Consider the following 21777-nt stretch of genomic DNA (forward strand, 5'->3'; position numbering starts at 1 on the left):
TATGTTTCTTTGGGCCTGGCTTACTTCACTTAATATAAATTTTTCCAAGCTTTTCCATTTTAGATTGGTGACTTTTAAGGGTACTGACTTACCCTAAAGTCATCTCTGCTCCTTTCCCTTAAGCTGATGCTAATGAACAATGATCATTTATAAGATGATGATAAAAAATGAACAGAGAGAAATTCATTCTGGCAATTTCTCTCCCTATATGTAGGTGGGTGTTCTTTGGAAGAAAAAAAGAGATGTATCAGATCTTATTGTCTTTTCAGTATGTCAGACAGACTCGGTTAATCTGGTGCTTGACTGGTTGTGGAGGCCAAAGTTAACTTGAGTTTTCGTTTTAAATAGGAATAACAATGGGGTTTGCAAGCTGATTTAGAGACTCCAGTTTTAACTGCGTAACGGTTTAAAACCCATGCCACGTGAGTTAGAAAAATAATTTTTTTCAGTACAGTAAATAAACCAAGGTGCCTGGAAACCAAATTGAAGTCTGCAGTCTAGAAAGTCAAAAAAAACAAAAAATAGTAAGATTAGAGGTACCATTCAACCAGAGACCATCCAAAGGTGGTTTTTAAGTATCACCAAAGGAGAAAAAGGTTATGGTATGATAGGTTTAACAGAATATATAGATTTACAGAACCTTCTGTTCATTATGGAGAAGCGGATGCTTAGAATACAGATTTTAGCTGGGCATTGATGGCTCACACCTGTAATCCTAGCTTCTCAGGAGGCTGAGATCTGAGCCAGCCCAGTGGGAAAGTCTCTGAGACTCTTATCTCTAATTAACCACCAAGAAAAACTGGAAGTGGTGCTGTAGTTCAAGTGGTAGAGTGCTAGCCTTGAGCAAAAAAAGCTCAGGGACAGTGCCCAGGCTATGAGTTCAAGCCCCAGGACTGGCACAAAAAATACAAATTTAATTTATTTTTTACAAATCCTGGGGCTTGAACTCAGGGCTTGGGCACTGCGCCTGAGCTTTTGCTCAAGGCTAGCACTCTACCACTTGCTCCACAGTGCCATTTCTGGTTTTTTCTGCTTTTAGTACTGAGGAAATGAACCCAGGGCTTCATGCATGCTGGGCAAGCACTCTACCACTAAGAAATACATATTTTACTTAGTGAGGTTTTAATTTTCCATGTTCTTTGTCTCACCTTCGATATCCAAAGGAGAAATCCTGGTATCATCTAGGTAAAAATTAGAATTTGCCCTCAGTGACATAGATGTGAGAGTCTGATGGCTATTTCTATTTCATAAACAGCGAATGGCTCCAATGTCCATTGATTTCTTAGCCAACAGCCTTAGGGGTAGAACCAGTGCTTGCGGTTATTACAGACACAGGAGGGAGAACATGAAGGAAGAAGCTTTGTTAGAATTTCGCTTCTCTCCAGCTAGCCAATTTATATGGCATCAGCTTGATACCAAGGTTCTCCATAAGCTTTTGCTCATATGCCTAAAACCTTGCTTTGTGGAGTTAAACAAATGGCATTTGTTGTAGACATTTCAAATGACTGATCTGAGTTGCATGTGTTTAGTGAACGCTTGACTAACCAGGGTACTGCTGTGACATTCTTAGGAATTTCAACTTTCCTTGAGAATTTTCATATCATCCTCTACCGTGCTCAATAACTGCTATTTGAACAGGGAGAGTAATTGAGGGAAGAAGATTGTTGGTTCTTTCTTGGCTGTTGAGGGTAAAGGAAGTAGAATGCTACATATTTTCCTCCCAGGATAGAAGAGCAGTGGGTGGGCATGCGTGATTAAATTGAGAGAATTGGTACAAATTCTTTATGTTTTTTTTTGTAAAGGTGATATACAGAAGTGTTACAGTTACATAAGTAAGGTAATAAGTACATTTCTTTTCAAACAGAATTACCTCCTCCTTCTTTTTCTCCTGCTTTCCCTCCCTCTCTCCCCACCCCCTGACTCCCTTCCCCTGCTCCCCAAGTTAATTGGTACAATTTAGTGGTGATGGTAAAAAGAAATAACTTGTTTTTGGTCATAGGGCTTAAACTCAGGGCCTATGCACTGTCCTTGAGCTCTTTTGCTCAAAGCTAGCGCTCTACCACTTTAAGCCACAGCTCCATTTCCAGTTTTCTGTGGTTAATTGGAGATAAGAGTCTCATGGACTTTTCCTGCCTGGGCTGGCTTTGAACCATGATCCTCAGATCTGAGCCTCCTGAGTAGCTAGAATTACAGATATGAGCCACCAGTGCCCAGCAAGAAATAATGTAAGTAGTCTGTGTATCTTTGTTTTATTTTTTTTTGGTGATACTGAGGCTTGAATTTAGGGCTTTGAGCATGCTACCACACATTTCCTACCACTTACACCACATCCCTAATTCTTCTTGCCTTTATTTATGTTCAGATAGGATCTTGTGATTTTTTTTTGTTTTTTTCTTTTTGGCCTACACTGACTCAGACAATGATCCTCCTACTTGTATCTAATAGATAGTTGAGATTACAAGCATATACCTGCTTTTCTTTGAGATAAGGTCTTGTTAACTTTTTTGCCGTAGTGGCCTCAGAGTAGGATCTTCCTGACCCTTGCCTCCCAAGTATCTGTGATCACAGGAGTAAGCCATTGCCCCTGGCTTCTGTTTAGTTGTCCACCATTCCTTTTTGGTTAGATGAAAAATTTCTTTCAACGTCCCCACATTCTCTAAGCACTAACCACGCTATGCATTAGGCCCTGGATCTTCTGCTATGCATGTGCTCTAAGCCCTTGCTCCAAAGAATATTCGATCTAACCATTCATTGTCAATGCCAGTTTTTTTTTATGCCAGCCAATGTTTTTGTGATGTTATTTGAGGTGTAATGACCCAAAGTATCTTATTTACTAAAACTGTCACACAATCCATCCAGGCTTGTGTTTGAAAAGCAGAGCTGTTTAAGCCATGCATGGACAAAATGAAACTCTAGTACTTTAGAGTTAAATGTGAAACAATAAAGATTCTAGATGAAAATGTAGACTATTGGCATGTTTGAATGTAGGCAAAGATTTTGAAATAAGATCCCAAATGTATTCACCACATAGGACTGACAAAATGGACTATATTAACCTAGAGAATATTTTAGTTTATTACAAAATACTAATAAGAAAATGATGTCTATGGAGGGGAGAAAATGTATCACAAAAATGTTGTAATTAAAAAAGACGTGTATGTAGACAATATAAAGAACGTGTATAAATCCAATGAGAAAGGTAGACTATCCAATGGAAGTATGTGAATTAGATTTGAATAAGCACTTCACCAAAGAGGATGTGGGTTGTCTTGTTTGGGATAGTGATTAGGAAGAGGCATGTGGGACTTCTAGAATTGTGGTAATAATATTGGTTATTTGGCAGTGTTTAGTTTGTGAGAATCCTTCAATTACAATCTGTGTATATCTTTTCTGTAGCATGTATATTGTATTTTCTTTTTTGTATTTTCCTTGAAAAACATTGACATAAAATTCCTGGTTTTATCTGGGTACCAGTAGCTCACACAAGTAATTCTAGCTACTCAAGAGGGTGAGATCTGAGATTCTAATTTCTAATTAGCCAGCAAAAAGCCAGAAATGGGAGTCGTAGCTCAAGTGGTAGAATACCAGCCTTGAATAGAAAAAGCTAAGCAAGAGTTTAAACCCTGTACTGGCATACTCCCACCCCTTGTTGTGCAGGATGAAGAATGTATGAAAAGTATTTCCAAGAGTTCACACTGACGGCATAATGCATCTCATCATTTAGCATTGTCTCTTGTATGAATGCAGAGGAGCAGCGAGAGCATAGGGCTTTGTAAGGTGGCTGGAGCTGCTGCAGTTTGGGTCATGCAGAGTGCCAATATCTTGAGCTAGTGTGTGGTCGTAGTCACTAATATAGTGAGAAGGGTGAAGGAGAAGCACTAGGAAGCTTGATTAACTAGGTTATGATTAACTAGGTTTATAATCCTATTTTAAGCCACTGTTTATTTGATTTATTTTATTCTATAGCAGACAGAGCAACTTTATTGCAAGTGAAAAGAAAGTGGTTCAACAGACTCTGTGGAGAAGGATCCCAGAGCTTAGTCCAATGGAGTCCTCCTGGAGAGTGGTCTTTATAAGGCGAGGGCTCCTCCCACATCTCTTCCCCTGGGCATTGTGCTGATTGCTTGCTGGCTTGGCTATGTGTTGCCCTGGCTCTTTTCATTGGTTGAATGGGAGGGAACCTAGGGCAATCTGGGAAGAAGGTGCATTTGAGTAGGAACCCAAGAATGCCACAACATATGCATCCCTCCATCATGTGGCCAGGTACTGAGACAGAGACTTGAAATCTTTGTCACCACCAGGGAGGTTCAGACTATTATCTGAATTTACAGATGAAAGCACTGGAGCTTTGAGATATTTAACAACTTTCATTAATTCTAGCTAGGAAATAGCAGGAGGCTTCCACTGGAACTCATGGTCTATGTGATTTGAAAGCCCATCCTCTTAACATAATTGCTAATTGCTGCTTTATTTTTAAAATCCAATTACATAACGAGGAGATGAAAAGTACTTCATATGTGCAATGTTCAACTCTGGAAATCAGTAGAACTTCTCAAACTGGTTTTAATGTCTGTGTTTTGCTATACTATAGGTGTGTGTGTGTGTGTGTGTGTGTGTGTATGTTGGTATTGGTGCTTGAATTTAGGGCCTGAGCTCTGTCCATTAGCTTTTCTTTTTTGCTTAAGGCAGTACTTTACTACTTGAGACATAGTTTTACTTCTGACTTTTGGTGATTAATTGGAGCATCGTGTGAGCTTTTCTCTCACCTTGACTTCAAATCTCAGTCCTCATATCTCAGCCTCCTGAGTGAGTAGGATTACAGGCATGAGCAATCAGCATTTGGCTGCACCATAGGTTTTTGTGAATAGGCATTCCTTCTCGATTATATCATGGTGCAGGGTGGGAGGAGGGGCTGCAAAATTCTCCACGGAACAACCCAGGCTATGGCCTGGATGGGTGACCCATATGTCCTTCTCAACACTTTTGGGACATTTTAATAACCTCACTAATTGCCTATGGTTGGCAAACGGTTTTCCCTGCTTATTAATGACTCTCCACACTCGATTTTGTTCCTCTTACACTGCGTCACATGCAGAGATATAGAAAATGGATGCTGCTGATGGATGGCTTCCTCACTGTCTGCATAGCAATGCTCTCTTGCCTCCCTGGATACAGGGAAAGGGGGAGAAAATGGGAAGCAGAGGATGTGATAGAAGCTTGTGATAAATGAATCTGTTTCAGAAGCTGAATTCTGGTATAGAAATCATGGTTTTGCCATCTGTTGATTATTGATATTTGTACAAGCTTTTGATTTGGGGATTGTCCTGCTTCGCATATACAAAGGCTTTTTTCCCCTTTCTTGTGATGTACAGCATGACTTGGGAGGTTACACAGGTAAATATTGAACATTTTTAGTTCTTTTTACCCCGGTGGCTTGTCTTTTGATTGTCAGGGCACTCATGTTTGAAGTGCCCTGAGTGTTTATAGCACTATATCCCGAAATGAAATTTGGGTTATTTACTTCTAAATGTATCTCCTCAACAGTCTAATAGCTGTAATGACTGCATAAGGATTATGGCAAAAAGGTATAGGATCTGATTTGAATGGAAATATGTGTGAATATACTTTTAGGGCTTTCTGTTTACTTAAAAAAATCTCCTTTCTTTAGCCCTGGGGCTACTTATCTTGCTGTGATGATAAATAAGAAAGAAACACCAAACATGCTGAAATAATTGAAAATGCCCACATGCAACCCAACCATCTAGTTATATAGACTTGCTTCTTTGTGTGTGTGTGTGTGTGTGTGTGTGTGTGTGTGTGTGTGTGCACGCGCACATACATATGCATGTCTGCCTGTCCTGGGGATTGAACTCAGGGCCCTAGCTCTATTCCTGAGCTTTTTTTTTTTGCTCAAGACTAGTTCTCTACCACATGAGCCACAGCTCACTTCCAGATTTGCAGTGGTTAATCAGAGATAAGAGTCTAGTGGACTTTACTGCCTTGGCTGGCTTTGAACCTCAGTCCTCAGATCTCAGCCTCCTCAATGGCTAGAATTACAGGCATGAGCTATCAGTGCTGGACTTGCTTTCTGTATAGATTCTTATTGAAAAAAAACCTGGACAGGTACTCGGGGTTGCTTTTAAAAAAATAATGTAGATTCTTCAGGGAATGTGTAATTATTTATCAATTTGATTAGGATTATACCTTGGGTCTTGAAGCTATCCAGAGAACTGTAGGAACATCTGGTACACTATGGTTTTGGAGCCTGCTAGGTTGTTTCCCCAAGTACTTTGACAACAGCAGTTTGACATAGTTGGAATTGGCAGTGCCAGGGCTGCAGTCACCATGTTTAACTTCATGCTGGTGAAACAATTCTCCACTATGTTCAAGGTTCTCTCTCTCTCTCTCCTTCCCCCTTGAAGAGGTTTGAGTCTTGACTTTTATTCCCTATTTAATGAGTGACAGCTGCCATTTCTGACCTTCAACCAGTATTATTAGTGACTCCATCAATAGAAAATCATTTTCCACATGGTCTCAGTGACCATATTATACACATGGCCTCATTTGTATGGCCAGGCTTTGCATGTGTAAATGGGCAAGTTTTCAGGCAATTTGGGTAAGCCTTCCAATCTCCCCTCTCCATTTCCTGTCTTAACTACTTCCACGTTCACAGTGTGTTTGTGCAACATTGAAGAAAAATTCTAATGGGAAATTTCTTCCAGGTGACCTCCCCAAGAGGCTGGGCGGTGAAGAAATCTTAAGAAACGCGACCTTGACAAAATTGCCTCTGTTGAGAATATTACTTGGTACAGAAACAAGAGATCAAATTCAGTTATTTTTGGTTCTTGAATAAATGAATTCTACTTCCTTTTGTATAGGTGGCAGAAGAAATTGACCCCTGAAGAAGATCTAGTTTCAGTTGGAAATTGAACTTTGGGGATTCTTTTGAGCTAGGAGAGTACCAGATAAGAGAATGTGAATTTGTTTTTATTGGGACCTTAGTTTTGCTTTCTGCATATCTTTTACAGATCTGTGTTTTCCAGGATTGTCTGTCTTTACATTTAGTTTTCTGCAGGCTGGAATGATGGTTATTGACTGATCTCCACTTGGATACTACATGGGGGCCAACACTAATGAATCCTTTCTTAACTTTCCCAGCACTTTTGGAGAAGTCAATCAGTAGAAGACGGGACATTGAAGCCATACAGAAAGCCAAAATTCTTTATTCATCTTGCATGAATGAGAGTGAGTAATATTGAAAATAAAAGATTCATTCTCCTTATCCTTCAGGATTCTGCTAATGTTTAAAGGTATTGTTTAAGGGAGAGAGAAGTAAAAATTCTGTGAATGTTTTAAAGATGTTATTTAGAGAGATGAATCATTCTCCAAGACTGGACTTGGATTATTCTTTGTCATTACCTCGATGGACCAAATAATCTTATTTCTATGACTGGGATTGTTTGGGTATCAGTTTCTCAAAGAGAAACTTGAGCAGGAAAATTCCTATTTTACCCAGCAAAAAAGGCAAACCAGTTCTGGTGTGAGAGAGGCTGGGAGGGAGTATACTTAGAAAAATTGATATTTTCCCAAGGATTTACTGGATTCTAGAGAAATCAAGATTCTCAGGTGTGCTTGGCTGTTATCAGTTTAACCAGCATCATTGTGGGGAAACTCTCAGATCTCCTTTCTGAAGACCGTTGTAGGAAGAAGCCAATGTTTCTGAAAAGTATGCTAACTAGTCTGGGATTTGGATGTGTCATTTGGTCAGCTAGAAGAAGGCAATAATGACCAGAATCTAAAGCATTAGTTTCTTTCATTGAGAGAACGATAGGCTTTACTGAGTCATTTTTAAAAGAAAATTTAGGGTTTCATTCCATTCATTGACTTGGGTCAATACAGTGAGCCATCCTCTTGCTTTCTTGGTGAAAAACAGATTTAGATGATCCCATGGATGTGTGAGTCATAGTCTGTCTCTATGGTTAGGTTCGACCCAACCCACTCTTCTACCTTCTCCTTAAACAGCAAACATTTCTAGTTGGGGCCATATGGGAATTTTCTGTGGAGTAGATGTTCTTGCATCCTACTCCAGTCTGTAATTCGAACTCACCCTTCCTACTCTCTTTCAGAAGCGATTGAAAAAGCAGGTGCCAAGCCATTGCTCCACATCCTGCGACATTCACCTTTCCGCTGGCCTGTGCTTGAAGCAAATATTGGTCCTGAAGGAGTTTGGTCAGAGAGAAAATTCAGCTTGCTGCAGACACTTGCAACGTTCCGGGGTCAATACAGCAATTCGGTGTTTATCCGTTTGTATGTGTCCCCTGATGACAAGGCATCCAATGAACACATCTTGAAGGTATAGCCAAGGTTCTTTCTTCCATTTGAGATTTGTCTTTTGGGGTATCTTCCTAGGGAGACATTCATGTTGCCATTTTTGAGTGAGAAGGTAAAAAAAAAATCTGCTCAATCTTAAGATCTTGAATGCACCACTCTGTAAGATTTGGAGAATGTAAATTATTAGTACACAACTTCTGCCAGCCTTCAGGAAGCCTGTGAGTGAATTTCAAGTTGATCTTTATTCTCACTCTCCCATGCCTACTTTGAACATGTAGGAGGTCCCTAAACTCCAGTGGGGAAAGGCTGTGGGTCTTTTGCAGTTATGAAAGATGTTCAGAACTCCACTCTTTCCCTCACCTCCTCATTCTCCGGATAGGGGAGAGAACACACATAGCATTCCTTGTTCACTTTCTATGAATGTATAGTTTATTAATACATTTGTATATGTATTTAGTGCTGGTACTGTGGCTTGAACTTAGGGCCTTGTGCTCTTGTTTATTTACTTATTTTTTTGTTCAAGGCTGGCACTCTACCACTTGAGCCACACCTCTATTTCTGGCTTTTTGCTGGTTAATTGGAGCTAAGAATCTCAGGGATTTGTCTGCCTGGGCTGATTTTGAATTTTGATCCTCAGATCTCAGCCTCCTGAGTATCTAGGATTATAGGTGCAAGAATCATAGCTTACAAATTTGGTGGAGATAATATAATTAGAAATTATCATTAAAATCCCTGATGAAGTGAAAGGTTTAGGCAAGTATCATCTATAAATGCTAAAATTATTAGGTGAAAATTTGATTGGGAAATTCACGATAGAGAGATGAAACTGATATCACTCAATGATAACATTGTCCAAAATGGACAACCAGATGACGTGTTCCTCTATATCAATCAGAAGTGTACACCAGGGGCTGGGGGTTTAGCCCAGCGGAAGGGTGCCCGCCCGGTCCTCAGCCCTGGAAAATAAAAAAGAAATGCACACCATCAGCAAGTATGCTGTGTCAAAAAAGCAATTTAACAAAGTGTCTAGCTTTAACACAAATTTATAAAAAAATACTCAAAACAGAGGAGCATGGTAACAGCTTGCTTGCACACTTAATATTCAATTACACTAATGCTAGACATACTAAACTGTCAATAACAGACTACTTTCCAAATGTAAGGAGGCACTTGTGTCCTTAGTGCTCTTCTTTGCCAGGATGGCAGCTTGTTACAAACTGAAGTGCTTGGCATTTGAGGATGGCACATGTCTATTTTAGTTTTGGCCCTGTTTACACCATAATAGATGAGCAAATACTCACAAGTCTGAATTAACCACCTTTCCTGAAACAAAATACAGCCACAGTGTTCCCAATTATGATACAGTTACAAGTGTAAGTGTGTGTCTACAGATGGCATGAAAAACTTTATTCGGAGACAAATGAATCTGACAGCGAAGAGCAGAACAGTGGTGACTGCCAAAATTGTACAATTTGTGTGTATGTTGCTTTTTGTTTAGAGATCATCATGCTAAGTGAAATAAGCCAGTCGCACAAAGTCTCCATTTGTGGACACTGAGATGGAGGAACCGTAAAAGAAAAATGGGGGCTACTAGAGAGATGAAAGGGGAAGAGAAAAGAGGGAGCAAGGAGAGATAAGAAAATGTAATAGAGGGGGTGAATGTGATCAAAGTATATGCATTAAAATATCATGGTGAAATTCCTTATTTTATACAATTAATATATAAAAAAATTAAACATTACAACTTTAAAATAGAATTAACTGAAAATTTGGAGACCCTTTTAGGATTTGGTGTGTGTGTGTGTGTGTGTGTGTGTGTGTGTTTATGTGTGTGTGTGTGTGTGTATGTGTGTACCAGTACTAATGCTGTCCCTTAGCTTTTATGTTCAAAGCTGGCATTCTACCATTTGAGCATCTCCATTTCCAGCCTTTTGATGGTTCATTGGAGAAAAGAGTCACATGAACTTTTCTGCCCAGGCTGGCTTTGAACCATGCTTCTCAGATCTCAGCTTCTTTCAGGTTTTGAGGAGCATAGTTTGCAACTATCGGTAGACTTTGTGATTTACTTAGTATCCTAGTACAGATGGCTTCACCACTCTGAATCTCATTTTCCCCATGTGTAAGGAAGGGCAGATTCGAATTTCTTGTCCACTGTTGCTGTGAGGTTTAAAAGTGGCTTGAATTTTGTGAGTTTCTAACATAGATGCTGGTCTATAGTGGCACATGGAAACTCTCCTTGCTTGAAGCATGACCTAGAATCTGATTTGGATCATTTTGACAAAAGCTGCTTCTCTGTGTACCCACTATGCCTGAGATATCTTGTTTGGTTGTGCAAAAATCAGATACTTTCTTTAGTCAATGTAGTCTTTGACCATTAACTTCCACCCTACTTTTTGCTAGAAAAATGAATATTAGTCTAGGTATTCCCCATGCCTTCTTAGCAGATCCATTTTTCAACCTTCATCTGAAGGAAAAAAAATCCACTATGGAACTCATATGGACTTGTATGGTCTGTGGTCCTGGGCCTCTTCTCCCTTTCAGATGCTCCTACATTTCATGGTATCAGCTGATCTCTCTCCTCATGGGAACCACTGACTTCTTTTACTGTCTGGGAGTGCCTCTCTGCTCCAGGAAAAAGCTCTCTCACTCAAACTCTCTTCTTTCAAAGTGTTTTTCCCACTAAATACTATTTTCTTGGATTCCCCACTTTTTGATTCCCACAAACCCACAGGAATACTAAAAAGGCCTCCTTCTGGGCAGACCCAGTCTTGTGTTCACTGTCGAGTGAACAAATGGCACCTCTGGGTGAAGAATACAAGACTCCTTCTAATGGGCAGATATGTCATCATGCCACAAATATGCAGTTTAACATGCACAAATGGCCGTCAGTAGTTTCCCCATGGCAATTTGACACATGATTTGTATAGCCTTGAGTGGGAGACAGGATATTAAAAACACAGAAGAATGACAAAAGTGAGCCCTCTGAAACATTATCTTGCTCCATGTAGTTGGGTTTGTTTTATGCATGGAGATAGCAAGAATGATTTAAGGGACAAGAAAAGGCTTTCCTACGCAGTCCTGAAAGACTGCAAGACCAGGGTCATCCTAGTATGCAACAACTTAAAGCCACCCTTACTTAAGGGTCTACATTTGATTGGCTCTTGAAGATTTTCATGATGATGAGGGGAAACTCTTTGGATATGAGGTTTCTGTAATTGTGTGTGTGTGTGTGTGTGAGGGGGTAATCAGGGCTTGAACTCAGGGTGTGTGTATTTTTCCTTAGCTTTTTTCTTTGCTCAAGGCTGGCTCTCTACCACTTGAGTCACAGCTCTACTAAAAAGCTCTCTGGCTTTTTAGAGTTAAAAGTCTCATAGACTTCTCTTCACAGCTTGGCTTCAAACCCTGCTTTTCAGAGCACAGCTTATTGAAAAGCTTGCATTACAGGCGTGAGCTACTGGCACCAGGCAAGTTTCTTCAATTTCTTTATCTTTCATTTTCTTACATCACAATTTGTCAGATGTTTCTTATTGTACTACTACTTTCTCTCATAATACAAAGTTCATTGTAAGTGGAGTAGCCGTTGTAATTGGAAAAATGCATATTCATTTAACTATATCATATTTCCTAGTATCACATTTTCCTCCACTATTTTGAGAGACAATTTTTTTTATATTGCCCAGGCTTGGCCTCAAATTCGCAAACCTCCTCCCTTACCTTGCATCCCAAATTCTGGGATTAAAATTTTATTTTATTTTATGTTCTACTTCCAATATTTAGATCAGTTATAAGTTTAAGGATTAAAACAAAACAAAACTTTAAATAACACAGTGTCCTGGTGTGTTGGCTTCCTAAGAAAGACCTCGCCTCAGGAACTTGACTGATCTTATCCAATCCATTTGAGTATTTAAAATGTTCCTTAGAAACTATAACAATCTGAAGGTTTATGAGAGGGCTGGTAACTTCACTTGAGTTATCCAAACTTTTGCCATAAGTGGGTTTAACTTCATTTCATGAGAGGAAACTTTGGCTTTCTTGATATTATCTGCACAATCTCCTTTCCTATGAGACCAAAGCTCACAAGAGTCATCAAGTGGTCCAACGTTAACTGAAAGCCAAAGCATCTTAATCAAAATATTTTGTTTCATGATCCTAGCTTACTTAATTTTTGGAAGAAACGATGGTAGATTGGGAATTGCAGTAGAATAAAGCCAGGCTGACTGAAACTGCCTGAGACTTCGTTATTTCAGGCCGATTAGAGAAGAAGATCAAAGAAAATAATTTGAGGATTTTAGCAGTTCACATAGACAAAATAATTTTGTGTGAATGAGCACATGTGCATATACCTCTCTCTCTCTGTGTGTGTGTGTGTGTGTGTGTGTGTGTGTGTGTGTGAACTCAGGTTAGGTGCTGTCCCTTAGCCTTTTCATTCAAGGCTGATGTTCTACCACTTGAATGACAGGTCTATTTCCAGGTTGTGGTTATTTATTTGTTTGCTGGTTAATTGACGATAAGTCTCACAGACTTTTTATAAGATTTACTTTATTGTAAAGATGCTGTACAGAGGAGTTACAATTACATGAGTAAGGTGATGCATACATTTCTTGTAGAGCAGTGTTACCCCCTCCTTTTGTTCTCCCACTATCCCTTCTCTCCCCTACCTCTCTCACTCCTCTCCCCACAAGTTGTAAAGTGCGTTTCCAATATACTGTCTTGTGGGTATCATTGTTGCAATGGGTCATCCTGTGTCCTTGTGTAAACGTTTTGTTATTCCCTTTCCCTTCCCCAAATTAGACAAATGTATATACAAGATACAGGGTACCAAAATCAAGTACAGTGACAACAGGGGATATACCATAGGGGGAAGAACATACAAAAGAAACAAAAAATATCACATAGTACATTAAAAACAACAACAAAGAAAGACCTCTTGTGTCCCTATCTTGGGGTTCATTTCACTTAGCATCATCTTATATGTACATAGCTTTTGAGCTTTTCTCTTCATCTCACCGACTTTTTTTTTTTTTACCCTGGATGGTTTCGAACAATGGTCCTCAGATCTCAGCCTCCTGAGGAGTTAGGATTATAAATGTGAGCACCAATCCTTAGCAGTTTTTTTAATTATTATTTTTTGCTACTAGTAGGATTTGAACTCAGGATGTTAGCCAGACACTCTATCACTTGAACCATATCTCTAGTCCTAAAATAAATGTTTTGAAAACATTTCCTCTGAAACAATAGCAGTGTTTTTCCTTGAACTTTCCATAACCATACTAATAGTTGACCTTTTATAGCACCTGATGCATGTGAAAGGGATTTTCATGGAAAATGAGAATTTTGTGAAGTCTTCATCTATTAAAAAAATACTTGAGATTATAGTAAGATGGAGAAGGAGCCAGAGGGAAATGGATCAATAAATTTTTCAGTATATTCTCAGCCCCTGCTTGAGCGGAAAATTTTGAAAATCATACAAACTAATGGTATGAACATATATAGGTTGCACAGAAGCCAATAATTTGTGACTTGTTATTTTGATTTTCTGTATTGATAATTTGGATGAACTTTTTAATTTGTGACTCAGAGACTTAAATCTGTTGGTGAGATTTATTCAGTCTTTAGCCACTTGCTGATATTCAAGAAAGAACAAGTAATGGATTTATTCATTTTTGTCTGTACTGGGGCTTGAATTTAGATTTTTCACTGAAGGCTTGGGCTCTATCATTTGAGATATACCTTCACTTCTGCCTTCTTGGTGGTTAATTAGAGATAAGAATCTCACAGATATTTTTTTCTGCCTGGGATGGCTTTGAATTGTGATCCTTAGATCGCAGTTCTTTGGTTAGCTAGGATTACATGAGTGAGCTAGTGGTACTGGATTATTTCTAAGTTTTGATAAATTAATGCATTCATCTAACAATTGATAAATAGGATAGTTTCATCACATCCTAAATTACCTACTATTGTCCCTCTACTGTTAACTCCCATCCTCAAAATAGCAACCATTACTCCGTTTTCCCTTTAGTTTTGCCTTTCCAAAGATGCAAGTAAAATTCACCCACGTGGATGAATGTATCATCAGTAGTCCATTCCTTCTGATTGCTGAGTAGTTTTTCATTGTGCATCACAGTTTATCCATTTGTACATTGTGGGAGATTTGGTTCACTTCCTACTTTTGATGATTATGACTCAAGTTAACCATAGGTTTTGGTTTGAACATAAGTTTTTATTTCATATTCTTGAGTAAAGGTATAACAGTGGGATTGATGAGTCATAGGTAAATATATCAGATAGGTTGAACATATTTTCATGTGCTTATTTTCCCTCTGTGTATCTTCCTTGCTGAAGAATCTGTTTGGATACTTTGATCACTTTTAAATTATTTTCTTATTGTTAAGTTTTGAGTGTTCTTTATATATTTTGAATGTAAGTTCTTTATCATACATATATATTATTTTCAAATGTGTTCCCATTCTGTAACTTCTCTACATGCTTTTAATGTCTTTCACAGAACATGACTTTTAAAGGTTAATGAAGTCCAATTTATTAACTTTTTTTTTATAGGTTGTGATTTCAGTTTTGTGTCTAAAAATGCTTTATAACACAAGCCCACAAAGTGTTTCTCCTATATTTTGCTTTGGAAGTTTTATAGTTTTAGGTCTACAATCCATTTTTTGGGGGGGGGTCCGGTCATGGGGCCTGAACTCTGGGCCTGGGCGCTGTCCCTCAGCTCTTCAGCTCAAGGCAAGCGCTCTACCACATGAGCCACAGCTCACTTCCAGATTTGCAGTGGTTAATCAGAGATAAGAGTCTAGTGGACTTTACTGCCTTGGCTGGCTTTGAACCTCAGTCCTCAGATCTCAGCCTCCTCAATGGCTAGAATTACAGGCATGAGCTATCAGTGCTGGACTTGCTTTCTGTATAGATTCTTATTGAAAAAAAACCTGGACAGGTACTCGGGGTTGCTTTTAAAAAAATAATGTAGATTCTTCAGGGAATGTGTAATTATTTATCAATTTGATTAGGATTATACCTTGGGTCTTGAAGCTATCCAGAGAACTGTAGGAACATCTGGTACACTATGGTTTTGGAGCCTGCTAGGTTGTTTCCCCAAGTACTTTGACAACAGCAGTTTGACATAGTTGGAATTGGCAGTGCCAGGGCTGCAGTCACCATGTTTAACTTCATGCTGGTGAAACAATTCTCCACTATGTTCAAGGTTCTCTCTCTCTCTCTCCTTCCCCCTTGAAGAGGTTTGAGTCTTGACTTTTATTCCCTATTTAATGAGTGACAGCTGCCATTTCTGACCTTCAACCAGTATTATTAGTGACTCCATCAATAGAAAATCATTTTCCACATGGTCTCAGTGACCATATTATACACATGGCCTCATTTGTATGGCCAGGCTTTGCATGTGTAAATGGGCAAGTTTTCAGGCAATTTGGGTAAGCCTTCCAATCTCCCCTCTCCATTTCCTGTCTTAACTACTTCCACGTTCACAGTGTGTTTGTGCAACATTGAAGAAAAATTCTAATGGGAAATTTCTTCCAGGTGACCTCCCCAAGAGGCTGGGCGGTGAAGAAATCTTAAGAAACGCGACCTTGACAAAATTGCCTCTGTTGAGAATATTACTTGGTACAGAAACAAGAGATCAAATTCAGTTATTTTTGGTTCTTGAATAAATGAATTCTACTTCCTTTTGTATAGGTGGCAGAAGAAATTGACCCCTGAAGAAGATCTAGTTTCAGTTGGAAATTGAACTTTGGGGATTCTTTTGAGCTAGGAGAGTACCAGATAAGAGAATGTGAATTTGTTTTTATTGGGACCTTAGTTTTGCTTTCTGCATATCTTTTACAGATCTGTGTTTTCCAGGATTGTCTGTCTTTACATTTAGTTTTCTGCAGGCTGGAATGATGGTTATTGACTGATCTCCACTTGGATACTACATGGGGGCCAACACTAATGAATCCTTTCTTAACTTTCCCAGCACTTTTGGAGAAGTCAATCAGTAGAAGACGGGACATTGAAGCCATACAGAAAGCCAAAATTCTTTATTCATCTTGCATGAATGAGAGTGAGTAATATTGAAAATAAAAGATTCATTCTCCTTATCCTTCAGGATTCTGCTAATGTTTAAAGGTATTGTTTAAGGGAGAGAGAAGTAAAAATTCTGTGAATGTTTTAAAGATGTTATTTAGAGAGATGAATCATTCTCCAAGACTGGACTTGGATTATTCTTTGTCATTACCTCGATGGACCAAATAATCTTATTTCTATGACTGGGATTGTTTGGGTATCAGTTTCTCAAAGAGAAACTTGAGCAGGAAAATTCCTATTTTACCCAGCAAAAAAGGCAAACCAGTTCTGGTGTGAGAGAGGCTGGGAGGGAGTATACTTAGAAAAATTGATATTTTCCCAAGGATTTACTGGATTCTAGAGAAATCAAGATTCTCAGGTGTGCTTGGCTGTTATCAGTTTAACCAGCATCATTGTGGGGAAACTCTCAGATCTCCTTTCTGAAGACCGTTGTAGGAAGAAGCCAATGTTTCTGAAAAGTATGCTAACTAGTCTGGGATTTGGATGTGTCATTTGGTCAGCTAGAAGAAGGCAATAATGACCAGAATCTAAAGCATTAGTTTCTTTCATTGAGAGAACGATAGGCTTTACTGAGTCATTTTTAAAAGAAAATTTAGGGTTTCATTCCATTCATTGACTTGGGTCAATACAGTGAGCCATCCTCTTGCTTTCTTGGTGAAAAACAGATTTAGATGATCCCATGGATGTGTGAGTCATAGTCTGTCTCTATGGTTAGGTTCGACCCAACCCACTCTTCTACCTTCTCCTTAAACAGCAAACATTTCTAGTTGGGGCCATATGGGAATTTTCTGTGGAGTAGATGTTCTTGCATCCTACTCCAGTCTGTAATTCGAACTCACCCTTCCTACTCTCTTTCAGAAGCGATTGAAAAAGCAGGTGCCAAGCCATTGCTCCACATCCTGCGACATTCACCTTTCCGCTGGCCTGTGCTTGAAGCAAATATTGGTCCTGAAGGAGTTTGGTCAGAGAGAAAATTCAGCTTGCTGCAGACACTTGCAACGTTCCGGGGTCAATACAGCAATTCGGTGTTTATCCGTTTGTATGTGTCCCCTGATGACAAGGCATCCAATGAACACATCTTGAAGGTATAGCCAAGGTTCTTTCTTCCATTTGAGATTTGTCTTTTGGGGTATCTTCCTAGGGAGACATTCATGTTGCCATTTTTGAGTGAGAAGGTAAAAAAAAAATCTGCTCAATCTTAAGATCTTGAATGCACCACTCTGTAAGATTTGGAGAATGTAAATTATTAGTACACAACTTCTGCCAGCCTTCAGGAAGCCTGTGAGTGAATTTCAAGTTGATCTTTATTCTCACTCTCCCATGCCTACTTTGAACATGTAGGAGGTCCCTAAACTCCAGTGGGGAAAGGCTGTGGGTCTTTTGCAGTTATGAAAGATGTTCAGAACTCCACTCTTTCCCTCACCTCCTCATTCTCCGGATAGGGGAGAGAACACACATAGCATTCCTTGTTCACTTTCTATGAATGTATAGTTTATTAATACATTTGTATATGTATTTAGTGCTGGTACTGTGGCTTGAACTTAGGGCCTTGTGCTCTTGTTTATTTACTTATTTTTTTGTTCAAGGCTGGCACTCTACCACTTGAGCCACACCTCTATTTCTGGCTTTTTGCTGGTTAATTGGAGCTAAGAATCTCAGGGATTTGTCTGCCTGGGCTGATTTTGAATTTTGATCCTCAGATCTCAGCCTCCTGAGTATCTAGGATTATAGGTGCAAGAATCATAGCTTACAAATTTGGTGGAGATAATATAATTAGAAATTATCATTAAAATCCCTGATGAAGTGAAAGGTTTAGGCAAGTATCATCTATAAATGCTAAAATTATTAGGTGAAAATTTGATTGGGAAATTCACGATAGAGAGATGAAACTGATATCACTCAATGATAACATTGTCCAAAATGGACAACCAGATGACGTGTTCCTCTATATCAATCAGAAGTGTACACCAGGGGCTGGGGGTTTAGCCCAGCGGAAGGGTGCCCGCCCGGTCCTCAGCCCTGGAAAATAAAAAAGAAATGCACACCATCAGCAAGTATGCTGTGTCAAAAAAGCAATTTAACAAAGTGTCTAGCTTTAACACAAATTTATAAAAAAATACTCAAAACAGAGGAGCATGGTAACAGCTTGCTTGCACACTTAATATTCAATTACACTAATGCTAGACATACTAAACTGTCAATAACAGACTACTTTCCAAATGTAAGGAGGCACTTGTGTCCTTAGTGCTCTTCTTTGCCAGGATGGCAGCTTGTTACAAACTGAAGTGCTTGGCATTTGAGGATGGCACATGTCTATTTTAGTTTTGGCCCTGTTTACACCATAATAGATGAGCAAATACTCACAAGTCTGAATTAACCACCTTTCCTGAAACAAAATACAGCCACAGTGTTCCCAATTATGATACAGTTACAAGTGTAAGTGTGTGTCTACAGATGGCATGAAAAACTTTATTCGGAGACAAATGAATCTGACAGCGAAGAGCAGAACAGTGGTGACTGCCAAAATTGTACAATTTGTGTGTATGTTGCTTTTTGTTTAGAGATCATCATGCTAAGTGAAATAAGCCAGTCGCACAAAGTCTCCATTTGTGGACACTGAGATGGAGGAACCGTAAAAGAAAAATGGGGGCTACTAGAGAGATGAAAGGGGAAGAGAAAAGAGGGAGCAAGGAGAGATAAGAAAATGTAATAGAGGGGGTGAATGTGATCAAAGTATATGCATTAAAATATCATGGTGAAATTCCTTATTTTATACAATTAATATATAAAAAAATTAAACATTACAACTTTAAAATAGAATTAACTGAAAATTTGGAGACCCTTTTAGGATTTGGTGTGTGTGTGTGTGTGTGTGTGTGTGTGTGTTTATGTGTGTGTGTGTGTGTGTATGTGTGTACCAGTACTAATGCTGTCCCTTAGCTTTTATGTTCAAAGCTGGCATTCTACCATTTGAGCATCTCCATTTCCAGCCTTTTGATGGTTCATTGGAGAAAAGAGTCACATGAACTTTTCTGCCCAGGCTGGCTTTGAACCATGCTTCTCAGATCTCAGCTTCTTTCAGGTTTTGAGGAGCATAGTTTGCAACTATCGGTAGACTTTGTGATTTACTTAGTATCCTAGTACAGATGGCTTCACCACTCTGAATCTCATTTTCCCCATGTGTAAGGAAGGGCAGATTCGAATTTCTTGTCCACTGTTGCTGTGAGGTTTAAAAGTGGCTTGAATTTTGTGAGTTTCTAACATAGATGCTGGTCTATAGTGGCACATGGAAACTCTCCTTGCTTGAAGCATGACCTAGAATCTGATTTGGATCATTTTGACAAAAGCTGCTTCTCTGTGTACCCACTATGCCTGAGATATCTTGTTTGGTTGTGCAAAAATCAGATACTTTCTTTAGTCAATGTAGTCTTTGACCATTAACTTCCACCCTACTTTTTGCTAGAAAAATGAATATTAGTCTAGGTATTCCCCATGCCTTCTTAGCAGATCCATTTTTCAACCTTCATCTGAAGGAAAAAAAATCCACTATGGAACTCATATGGACTTGTATGGTCTGTGGTCCTGGGCCTCTTCTCCCTTTCAGATGCTCCTACATTTCATGGTATCAGCTGATCTCTCTCCTCATGGGAACCACTGACTTCTTTTACTGTCTGGGAGTGCCTCTCTGCTCCAGGAAAAAGCTCTCTCACTCAAACTCTCTTCTTTCAAAGTGTTTTTCCCACTAAATACTATTTTCTTGGATTCCCCACTTTTTGATTCCCACAAACCCACAGGAATACTAAAAAGGCCTCCTTCTGGGCAGACCCAGTCTTGTGTTCACTGTCGAGTGAACAAATGGCACCTCTGGGTGAAGAATACAAGACTCCTTCTAATGGGCAGATATGTCATCATGCCACAAATATGCAGTTTAACATGCACAAATGGCCGTCAGTAGTTTCCCCATGGCAATTTGACACATGATTTGTATAGCCTTGAGTGGGAGACAGGATATTAAAAACACAGAAGAATGACAAAAGTGAGCCCTCTGAAACATTATCTTGCTCCATGTAGTTGGGTTTGTTTTATGCATGGAGATAGCAAGAATGATTTAAGGGACAAGAAAAGGCTTTCCTACGCAGTCCTGAAAGACTGCAAGACCAGGGTCATCCTAGTATGCAACAACTTAAAGCCACCCTTACTTAAGGGTCTACATTTGATTGGCTCTTGAAGATTTTCATGATGATGAGGGGAAACTCTTTGGATATGAGGTTTCTGTAATTGTGTGTGTGTGTGTGTGTGAGGGGGTAATCAGGGCTTGAACTCAGGGTGTGTGTATTTTTCCTTAGCTTTTTTCTTTGCTCAAGGCTGGCTCTCTACCACTTGAGTCACAGCTCTACTAAAAAGCTCTCTGGCTTTTTAGAGTTAAAAGTCTCATAGACTTCTCTTCACAGCTTGGCTTCAAACCCTGCTTTTCAGAGCACAGCTTATTGAAAAGCTTGCATTACAGGCGTGAGCTACTGGCACCAGGCAAGTTTCTTCAATTTCTTTATCTTTCATTTTCTTACATCACAATTTGTCAGATGTTTCTTATTGTACTACTACTTTCTCTCATAATACAAAGTTCATTGTAAGTGGAGTAGCCGTTGTAATTGGAAAAATGCATATTCATTTAACTATATCATATTTCCTAGTATCACATTTTCCTCCACTATTTTGAGAGACAATTTTTTTTATATTGCCCAGGCTTGGCCTCAAATTCGCAAACCTCCTCCCTTACCTTGCATCCCAAATTCTGGGATTAAAATTTTATTTTATTTTATGTTCTACTTCCAATATTTAGATCAGTTATAAGTTTAAGGATTAAAACAAAACAAAACTTTAAATAACACAGTGTCCTGGTGTGTTGGCTTCCTAAGAAAGACCTCGCCTCAGGAACTTGACTGATCTTATCCAATCCATTTGAGTATTTAAAATGTTCCTTAGAAACTATAACAATCTGAAGGTTTATGAGAGGGCTGGTAACTTCACTTGAGTTATCCAAACTTTTGCCATAAGTGGGTTTAACTTCATTTCATGAGAGGAAACTTTGGCTTTCTTGATATTATCTGCACAATCTCCTTTCCTATGAGACCAAAGCTCACAAGAGTCATCAAGTGGTCCAACGTTAACTGAAAGCCAAAGCATCTTAATCAAAATATTTTGTTTCATGATCCTAGCTTACTTAATTTTTGGAAGAAACGATGGTAGATTGGGAATTGCAGTAGAATAAAGCCAGGCTGACTGAAACTGCCTGAGACTTCGTTATTTCAGGCCGATTAGAGAAGAAGATCAAAGAAAATAATTTGAGGATTTTAG

The 21777-nt window shown here is 39.1% G+C and overlaps 1 protein-coding gene across 1 annotated transcript in view; it reads left to right on the top strand.

The window, feature by feature from the left end:
• The window catches only part of Phex (phosphate regulating endopeptidase homolog, X-linked), a 210161-nt gene that overhangs the window by 39523 nt on the left and 148861 nt on the right, over positions 1 to 21777 (top strand). Inside the window, exons 5-6 of the mRNA XM_013026527.1 lie at positions 7159 to 7245; positions 8127 to 8353. Of these exons, the coding sequence (XP_012881981.1) occupies positions 7159 to 7245; positions 8127 to 8353 (314 nt within the window). The remainder of the gene's footprint in view (positions 1 to 7158; positions 7246 to 8126; positions 8354 to 21777) is intronic.

This window comes from Dipodomys ordii, unplaced genomic scaffold, assembly GCF_000151885.1.
Source record: "Dipodomys ordii isolate 6190 unplaced genomic scaffold, Dord_2.0 Scaffold94, whole genome shotgun sequence".
In the NCBI taxonomy this organism is placed as follows: Eukaryota; Metazoa; Chordata; class Mammalia; order Rodentia; family Heteromyidae; genus Dipodomys; species Dipodomys ordii.